Genomic DNA, 10,058 nt, shown 5'->3' on the forward strand with positions numbered 1-10,058 from the left:
CTAGGGGAAAGTGTGCAATACAAATACCATATTCTCATGAAATACAAGGGGAAAGTTTGCTATAGACATGCAATATTCTCATGATGTACTAGGGGAAAGTGTGCAATACAAATTTTATTTTGTCATGAAATACAAGGGGAAAGTGTGCTATATACATACAATATTCTCATGATGTACTAGGGGAAAGAGTGGAATACAAATACCATATTCTCATGAAATACAAGGGGAAAGTGTGCTATAGACATGCAATATTCTCATGATGTATGAGGGGAAAGTGTGCTAAATGCATTCAATATTCTCATGATGAAAGGAGAAAGTAATACAAGTTCCATATTCTTATGAAATACAAGTTTAAAGTGTGCATTACTAATACCATATTCACCATCAAATACAAACTCAGTACAGATATTTAAATGTGAAATATCACACCTGACAAGAAGTCATTGAAATGATCATGTTTTACAAGTGGAACTGAACAGATAGCATACCACATTATCCTCATTACAAGGGGGAACTTCACAATTATGATATCACTTCTAGCCCACACCAACTGGCCAAGGATTTCAACAAGGTGTCCATTCATCCAACCAAAGATTGATCTAGTGTGTGCTACCAGTAGTTTACCTACTGAAGTCACTCATGTAAAAGTTTCATACAATGTCACCTTTGTTTCATTAGTTATTTAGTTGTTGTCCTTGACTCCAGCTCTTGTGGATTTCTTAGAAATAGGGATTCTTGTCTAGTGATTGTCTTTACAGATCTTTTCAAAGTTATTATTTAGAAACTTTGGGGTAAGTTTTCTCTTACAAGTTTTCTTGATGTTGTGAAATGAATAAATGTGAAACATAGCCAAATGATTCATTGAAACAATTTACAGAGTTGCTTCATCACACGCGGGACAAATCTAATTGTTGCATAAATTATAATTAACAGACACAGCACGAAGAATATCATTAGATCTAAATGTTTCAAGTATTTTCCACTAGCAGCATTTGGAGTCAGGGATCTTTAGACTTGTTAGAAATGTGTGTGTTAAATGCATCCATTGCAGAGATATGATTGGCATCTCCTAGGGCAGTGAAGTAGTTTCGTGTTTAAAGTATTCGCTTGTCACACTGAACAACTGGCTTTGATTCCCCATGTGGGTACAATGTGCAAAGCCCAATTCTGGTATCCATGCTGTGATATTGCTGGAATATTGCTGAAAGCAGCATGAAACTAAACTCACTCACTCACTCACTCACTCACTCACTCACTCACTCACTCACTCACTCACTCACTCACTCACTCACTCACTCACTCACTCACTCACTCACTCACTCACTCACTCACTCTTCTGCTGCCACAGATCAGCTCAGCAAGCTCCAGGTGGTCTACATGGAGGCGGCCGGGACAGTCCAGGAACAGAAGTCTCTCATCACCCAGTTGGAGGAGGACCTCCGCAGCGTCAACGCCCTGTCCTCCATGTTCCGTGGAGATGCCGAGGTAATATACGAGGTTTGGCTGAAAAGTTCTAAGCCTCACTGTAAAAAAAGTTACAAAGTCCACGTTTGTTCTTTATTTTTCTACATAGTCCTCTTCCAAGTTCACACACTTTTGCCAGCGATGCTGCAAGGCCCGAATCCCGGTCAGGAAGAAATCTTCTTCAGCTACCCTAAAAAAATCAGTCACAGCGGAAATGACGTCATCATTACTTGCAAAATGGCAACCGGCGAGTTCCTTTTTCATTTTGGGGAACAGGTGGAAGTCAGAAGGAGCCAAATCGGGTGAATAAGGAGGATGGTCAATGAGTTCAATGCCACAATCGCGGATTGTTGACATGGCCACCACCGATTTGTGAACAGGCGCATTGTCTTGGTGGAAAAGGACACCTTTAGCGATCATCCCTCGTCGTTTGGCTTTGATTGCTTCTCGCAACTGGTTCAGTAGATCAGCATAGTATCTGCCATTGATAGTTTGACCTTTTTCAAGATAATCAATGAGCAGAATACCCCTGGAATCCCAAAAGACTGATGCCATCACCTTTCCAGCTGAAGGAACAGACTTGGGTTTCTTCGGAGCTGGTGAATCAGGATGCTTCCACTGTTTTGACTGTAGTTTTGTTTCTGGTTGAAAGTGATGTATCCAGGTCTCATCCATGGTTACAAATCGTGCCACAAAATCATCAGGATCTGCTTCAAAACGACGCAAATTGTCAAGGGACGTCTGGAACCTGACACGTTTCTGTTCTGCTGTCAAGAGCTTTGGCACCCATCTTGCAGAAACTTTAGTCATTCCTAATTCGTTGGTGATAATATGCTCAACCCTCTCATGAGAGATGCCCACTACACTAGCAATATGTCGAGTAGTCAATCGTCGATCATCCATCAACATATCGAGCACTCGCATGATGTTTTCTGGAGTGGTTGCTGTTGAAGGCCTCCCTGAGCGTGGGTCATCATCAAGGCTTTGTCTGCCACGCTTAAATTCTGCAGCCCACTTCTTTACTGTGGAAAATGAAGGAGCATCATCCCCTAGAGTGGAGACCATGTCAGCATGTATCTGTGTTGGGGACATCCCTTTCTTTTGCAAGTACTTGATGACTGCCCTGTATTCAGTTTTGTCCATTTCTGATGATTTCAGAGGGTAGGTTTACCAAAAAAGCTGTAGTTGAGATAAAACTATTAGTACGTTTGTAGTTCTTGTGTCTATGATTCACTAAATGATTGTCCTCATTGGTGGCAAACACCTGTCTCTACCTGGTGGGGAAAAACCACTCAGACTGAGAACTTTTCAGCCAACCCTCGTACTAACCATCCAGAGAAATTACTTGTCCTCCTTCCTCTCATTAAATCCCTCATCCTCATCTTCCATGGAGATCCCAGGGTAGTATCCCCTCAGATAACACATAGTATGTTCTGCAGAGATGTCAAGGTGACATCCTTGTAATGTCCTCAATGTTTGTCTTCCTGTCGTCACTGTTTTGCGGCCTCAGGGATGTTGTGGTAAATCTGGATTATTTTAATGCGCACTGCATGGATGTCCCATAGTGCATCAGGGATCATGAGATTCATGTATGAACTCCAGGAACTATGATGGAGAGTAGGAGTGAGTCCTCTGTGGCGAGTACTTTACGCTGTCCCATGTTGGACTAAGATGGCCCACACTGAGTCAGAGTCCCTTATACTTCACATTGTCTGCTTACAGGGAGAACCAGGACCGTCCCAACACACTGACCCAGGGACTGAGGTCATGGCCGAGGTCATGAAAGATGTCATCCCACCAGGTACACATCAGCAAATCACTTAACTTTAGCTTAAACATATGTTTATGTTAACTGTTAAACACATGTTTATGTTAACTGTTAAACATGTTTATGCTAACTGGTAAACATGAGTTTGTTGACTGTTAAATGTATGTTTATGTTAAGTGTTAAACATTTAGTAATGTTAACTGTTAAACATGTGTTCATGTTAACTGTTAAACATGTTTATGTTAACTGTTAGACATGTGTTTATGCTATGTGTTATACATGTGTTTATGTTAATTGTTAAACAGGTTTATGTTAATTGTTAAACATGTGTTTATGCTAACTGTTAATCATGAGTTTATATTAAGTGTTAATCATTTGGTTATGTTAACTGTTAAACATGTGTTTATGTTAACTGTTAAACATGTTTATGTTATATGTTAAACATTTGTTTATGTTATCTGTTAAACATTTGTTTATGTTAGCTGTTAAACATGTTTATGTTGTCTGTTAAACATGTGTTTTACTAACTGATCAGTCAAACCCAATGATCACCACAGTGTTCCAATCGACCTAGGGCTTCTTCCACGAAGCAACCTCTTCTAAATTTAACCTTAACTTCTATTCTTTAACACTGCACTAAGGCTACTGTTGTGATTTACAATGACCTCAGTGCATTGTGAAGTGAGGCCCTAATGTATAGCAAAGCATTTTCCTATATGAGTATCAAACGTCATTTTGTAGTTAAACATGTCAGGGGGGATTCTTCTAGGCCTTCTTGATGGTTTATTTCTTTGATCTCTTTTGACTTATCCTGGTGACTGGTCCAGACAGATTAACCCTGGCATGAAGTGAAGGGTCTCTGTTTCCACACAATGACCTCACCAAGAGTTATTATTTACGTAGATGGTAATATCAATGTTTGATGTCTTAGGAACAACAGCAGATGGCTCCCAGTCTGCCGCAGGCTCCCTGCTGCCGATCGTCCAGAGTCAGCGAGAGCGGTACCGGATCCGGGCCCAGGAACTGGAAGCCGTGAGTTAACAAGACACCTGTGTCTGTCTCATATTTTTGATGGTTCAGCTCAGTAACAAGTAATGAAAGCGCCATGGCTTTTGTTGGTGTTGTTGGATCATGGTTCCATCTGAAGCAAGCCATGTATGCACTTTATTGTTCAGGGGAGGAGGGGTAGTTTTTTGGTTAAAGTTCTTGCTGGCCATGAGGAAGACCTGCTCGATTCCCTCACATGGGTACAAAGTATGAGGCCCATTTCTGGTGTTCCTTGCCGTGAATTTTGCTGGAATATTGCTGACAGTGGTCTTAAACAATACTGACTCACTTACTTTATTTGGCCAATGTCCTTTGGACCATGAAAAAGTACTTCTGTTAAGGTCTCCCACAAGAAAGCTCATGCAAGCTGCCAAAACATAAACTCTAGATTAAAATCAAGGTTGTGTAATCTTGTAATAAACAGTAAGTATAGCATGGCATATGATCTGGGTGATATTGCCCTGAAGGTTGCCACAAGAGTTGTCTGTCATCAGAGTTGTTGTGGATGTTACCTTGAGCTTGATGTCATCCTTCCTTCTGTCCACAGCAAACCCTGAGCCAGCAGCAGCAGGTCAGTTTGCTCCAGAATGAGATTGACAAACTGCGATCGGACAACGTCAAGCTGTATGAGAAGATCCGCTTCCTGCAGAGCTACCCAACCAGTGTGAGTACCACTATTTCAGAACAGCTCACCATTCATGAAAACCTTGAGTCTGTCATCGCTAACCTTCATTGCAGTCTTCTCGGTTTATCAGTTGAGTATCTGTGTAAAGAGAAAACATTTCAGAAGTTTTGACCAGATCTGATGCACTATTCAGTGTTTGATTAGGAATATTACTAATGTTTCACGTTGCCCCAAACTGTTTTGGGGAGACATTGTTGTGTCAGAAAGGCATCTGTGTCCTTCTTTCCCAATCTTAAGTTTAGTGAGGTTGCAGCTGGTCTTGTGGTTGATCACTTGTGTTTTGTGTCTACAGTCAGCATCTGAGCGAGATGACACAACAGAGAACAGGTACTCCTTGCAGTACGAGAACAGACTGGACCCCTTCTCAACCTTCAGCAAGAAGGTGAGTAACTCCATAATGACTCCCTACAGACTGGACCCTTTGTCCACCTTCAACAAGAAGTTTAGGGGCACCCAATATAGAGGTTGGACCTCTTCTTGACCTTCTGTGAAAATGTAAGAATTGGAAACCTTCCTCATCCAGCAGGATGGTGAGCAGCTCCACAGTGCACAGACTGGACCCCTTCTCTTTGCAAGAAGTGACCCAATTAATTGAATTGTGTTATGTTTCAGGAACGACAAAGACGCTACATGAATCTCAAGCCATACGACAAGATCACACTCAGCATGGTGCGTATTCAACATCTTCAACAACTTCAGAAACTGATTGCAACAGTTTGATTTTAATTAAACAAATGCCTTAGGAACTGAAAATAAATTCTGTACTTTTTTAGAAAACATCCTGGACCTGTGACATCTGTTATTTTTTGGACTACATTTTCTCCAACCACATTGATCTGAATACTATTCAAAGTGGCAGAATATCTGACATACTAGTACTCACTCATGCTTTGCTTGAGAGGCATTCTCACTCATTCATCCACTGGATCAGATCAGGATTATATAGATGCATACCTTGAAAAACTAAATTTATGAATTTGATTCCAGGGACGCTTCATCATGGGGAACAAAGTGGCTCGCACCTTTGCGTTTTTCTACACGCTGATGCTGCACTGCCTTGTCTTCCTGGTATGTATGATCTTTTCCTTTTATCCTCCCTCCAAATACCAACACTCTGTCTCTCTTACTTCATGAGAGTCTCTCATCCTATGAATCACCACAATACTGCCTTTAGTGCAGTGGGTTGGCCTAGTGTGACCTGTCATGCTGAAGACCTGGGTTCTTTTTCCCACATGGATACAATGTGTGTAGCCCAATTTTGGTATCCCCCACTGTGAGATTGTTGAATACTGCTAAAACTGGCGTAAAACTAAACTCACCCATTCGATATTTTATGTCTGTTTCTATTCCAAACCATCTCTTGAGATATTTTTAAGACATTTTGTTCCACCTGTCACTGCAGAGCTAAAAATAACAGTTACCAGGCAGCTGTTGGGACCCTCACACTTTAGAAACTGCTGGCCTGCACTAAACTTTCCACACCCTCTTTTAAGACAACCGCAGCTTTTGTGACAAATAACATGATATAATATAGTTGATGCCTTTACCGCAGACCATAATGAGCCAAATACATGTGAATCACTGCAACACAAAATCATCCAGCCATGATGAGCCTCTGAGTAGGTGCATATGTGAAGCAACTCCAGTTCTGATTGTTACCACCCAACCTTTTGAAACAATGTCTCAAGGAGCCAAATAAATTCTAAACTTGTTCAGACACAAAATCCACCCGCCCAAGCCTATGGGTACATGTTATTTAAAAAACACGGCTCCAAATCTACTTTTTGCAATCCCTATGTTTTGGTGACCTTGAGACCAAGTCTCTCCTGTTCCAGGCCCTCTACAAGGTCGCTCACACTGAGTCCTGCAAGCGGGATCTGGCAGTGGACTGCCATGACAAGTAAGTCAACCAACTTGATTCCACATTGTGTCTGAGTAGTTACCTTCAGTTATCAATAAATTCCCATCAGATAGTTCAATCGCAAATGCAATTTCAGTAAAATTGTTTGATATGAATGCATAGGTACAGTGAGACCCCGGATATCTGGACAGATTCATTTTTGTTTAAATCGCCTAGATAACTGAATATCCATTTATCTGGATTTCTAACATCCAGGCTTTGCTGTTGAAGCAGTATCCCTTCCAAAACAGCATGGTGGTTTTGATTTGCCAATTACAATTCTCTCAGTGTCAGATAGGGCTACTTATCAGCACAAAACCCTGCTGACTGGTCATTAAACTGGATTAGTAGACCTTGTCTCATGTCAAAACACATGGACACTCTCACTTCACTTCACACTGTCAGCTTCATGAGGATAAGTGACTCAATTTTGTGTTAAGTGGGTCGTTTGTAAAATTTACTGTCCGGAAATGAAAACCAAGTATCCTCAATAGACACTCACTTTCATAGCATAAGAGATAGGTCTTTTAGGAAAATGGACCGGAAGGCAAGGTTTCTGGATATTTGGGGTCCGGGTATCTGTGGTCTTACTGTATATAGATATTTTGGATGCATTTTAGGGGTTATAGTGAAAACGGACCCCAGGAAAAACGCCCTAAACAGAAATTGAGAAAATGGCCACCGCTCACGAGAAAACGGCCACCGGTGTTAGAGAAAACAGCCATTATAACAGAAAAATACATGTAGTTAATTTTACCTCTCTCTCCTTCAATATTATAATAATATTAACACTGTCTTACATTTGTCTGCATATTTTCTTCTTTCTTCATCCCTTCTTCAATATTATAATAATATAACGATATAAACCCCATACATTCTCTTCCTTCATTCAATATTATAATCACTTTATCACTTTCTCTCTGATTGCAGTTTGTCCTTCTCACATTCTGTGATTTCATAGTTTATAAATCAATGACGTTTTCTCTCGGCTTAGGGGCCATTTTCTCGTGAGCGGGGGCAGTTTTCTTGATTTTTCCGGGGTCTGTTTTCTCCGTATCCCCATTTTAGAATGTTTGCAACTTTATTCATTGTCTTTTATTGCATCATACCTAGTTCAGCATACAACAGAACTTGACTCTGTATTTTCTGTATATACTGAGCTGTGTTTTGTGTCTGTCAGGTTTGCGGAGCACATGCTGAAGGTTCACGGAGACAAGGAGTTTCACATTGGTCATGATCACTGAATAGAGTAACCATCACAACACATAGTAGACAGCAGGAGACTCAGAAAACAGAGAGTTAGGAGTTGAAACATTCAAATGTCCAAACTCATGTCAAAGGTCTTCAGTGGGCCGCAAAAGTTTCTAGACATTCATACATATGTTCACAAACCATTAGATTCTATCTGATAATTTTAAACTAAAAAACATGATAGAGAAATTATCTACTTGAATTCTACCCTTTTACCACATAAACTACTCATATAAATTCAAGCTGTCATGGTGGATGGGTCAGCACACCCTTGAGTTTTGGTGTTCTATATATATATATTGAAAATGGTGGGACAAAGAAACATCAAAAACACTAACCCTGGACACAGGTATGTTTCAGCTCCTAAGTAACAAATAGAATTTTCACATTTCAAGATACACAAATCTGTCCTATCTAGATACTGCATAAATCCTGCCAAAGGTCAAAGAGAGCTTGGCATGGTTTGATCTCTGTTGTTTATGTTCAAATGTTATGTTTACATCTTAAATGTCTTTGAAGATTCCAGAAATCTGAGTGATAAACAAGAGAATAATACTGATAATCTGCATGAAATCTTTTATACACCCAAGGAAAGTAGACATGTTTAATTAATACTTTAATAAGTTTTGGCATTTTTGGATGTATAAACGTAAAACTGATGTACATGCTGTGTAAATCCACACTGCAGAGTGTACTCATCACAATTTATGTGTAGAACTCCAGGAAAGCACAAATATATCGAAATTATACATCAACAGTAGCACGTTCATAGACTACTGTTTCATATTGACACTGAAAAAAAGGACATGGAACATAAATGCTAAAAGGAATACTTTTTGTTTTAGTTCAAATGCAGTCAAACTGATTTGTTAGCCAATTATACAATCATGTCATAGAATCCCATCTATTCATTGCATGAATCTTTAGACACCTTTTACAATCTATAAACATATTAGCAACTATTCCGTAAATTCAGTCTTTAATTGAAATTTGTAGATTTGTCCATTTAAAGTCTTTAAAAACTGAAGTAATGTATCCAGTCACTGTATAGGTGAATCTCACAGTTTCACACCTAGTTTATTTATAAAGATATTTACTGGTATATTTTTGTATAAACTGTATAAAACTGATATCTTTGAGTTGCCTCAACTCTGCTTCAACTTTAGGATAGTTAGACTTGTTCAAACACTTTATTAGAATTTAGATAATGTCAGAATGAGACCTTTAGTCTCCCATGTTCAGGGCAACGTCTTCATTCTGGATGTAAAGCTGATGTCAAGTGGATCCTACTTGTGCTTGATGTAAGCATCTGGAAGATGCTATTTTGTATTTTTCATGTATTTGATATATGGGACCATGGTTACTGTGTCATAGTTCATGGGTGGTATTGGGGGTTAGAGGAATGAAGGTTCAGAAGTAGAGTTAAGATGGTTGTTGGTGTGGTTGTGTTAAACTTGCTGGTCATTACATTGATAAGTGTGCCAAGGCTGTCTGGGCAGAAGATGCAAAGTACTCAATGTACCATAACATGCAAGAATGACCTCCCTTCAGCAGAAGGGCAGTGTCATGACCTTGAGTGACCTCTCTGCAGTGGGAGGGCCATGTAATGACCTTGAGTGACCTCCATGAATTGGAAGGATCATGTGATGACCCGGGAAAGGCAACAACTCTACATCGGGGTGATCTGTAAGCGGTGTTGGTTGTTTGTGTATCACAATGTATCTGTGCAACACATCTGTATCACATAAAGACACTTGCATGCATGTTTTGCTTTCTTATTGTATCATGAGATCATTTACCCAAGGGAATAATGACAGACATAAACTGCACTGACGCTCCAAACAGGAGAAATAAGCATGATTTTAACAGGTTTCAACTCTATATGTTGTGTATCATATTTTTTCGTTGGACTCAGCACTGATCCTGATGGAAATCCATCCTGT

At 39.9% G+C, this 10,058-nt stretch overlaps 1 protein-coding gene across 1 annotated transcript; it reads left to right on the forward strand.

The window, feature by feature from the left end:
* Positions 1-1,377: 1,377 nt before the first annotated feature.
* Positions 1,378-8,108, forward strand: LOC137277097 (protein CASP-like). The gene is made up of 9 exons (XM_067808763.1): positions 1,378-1,485; positions 3,187-3,265; positions 4,164-4,264; positions 4,827-4,943; positions 5,257-5,346; positions 5,577-5,633; positions 5,952-6,032; positions 6,800-6,864; positions 8,045-8,108. Exons 1-9 carry the CDS (start codon positions 1,378-1,380, stop codon positions 8,106-8,108), a joined length of 762 nt encoding a protein of 253 aa, XP_067664864.1.
* The last annotated feature ends 1,950 nt before the right edge of the window (positions 8,109-10,058 follow it).

The sequence above is a fragment of the Haliotis asinina genome, chromosome 1 (genome assembly GCF_037392515.1).
Source record: "Haliotis asinina isolate JCU_RB_2024 chromosome 1, JCU_Hal_asi_v2, whole genome shotgun sequence".
In the NCBI taxonomy this organism is placed as follows: Eukaryota; Metazoa; Mollusca; class Gastropoda; order Lepetellida; family Haliotidae; genus Haliotis; species Haliotis asinina.

Excerpts from the sequence above, each read along its gene's own strand:
- LOC137277097 (XM_067808763.1), top strand. The coding sequence starts at position 1,378 with ATGGAGGCGGCCGGGACAGTCCAGGAACAGAAGTCTCTCATCACCCAG. Across the intron at positions 5,347-5,576 it reads TCTCAACCTTCAGCAAGAAG|GAACGACAAAGACGCTACAT; the intron begins GTGAGTAACTCC and ends GTTATGTTTCAG. Across the intron at positions 6,033-6,799 it reads TGCACTGCCTTGTCTTCCTG|GCCCTCTACAAGGTCGCTCA; the intron begins GTATGTATGATC and ends CTCCTGTTCCAG.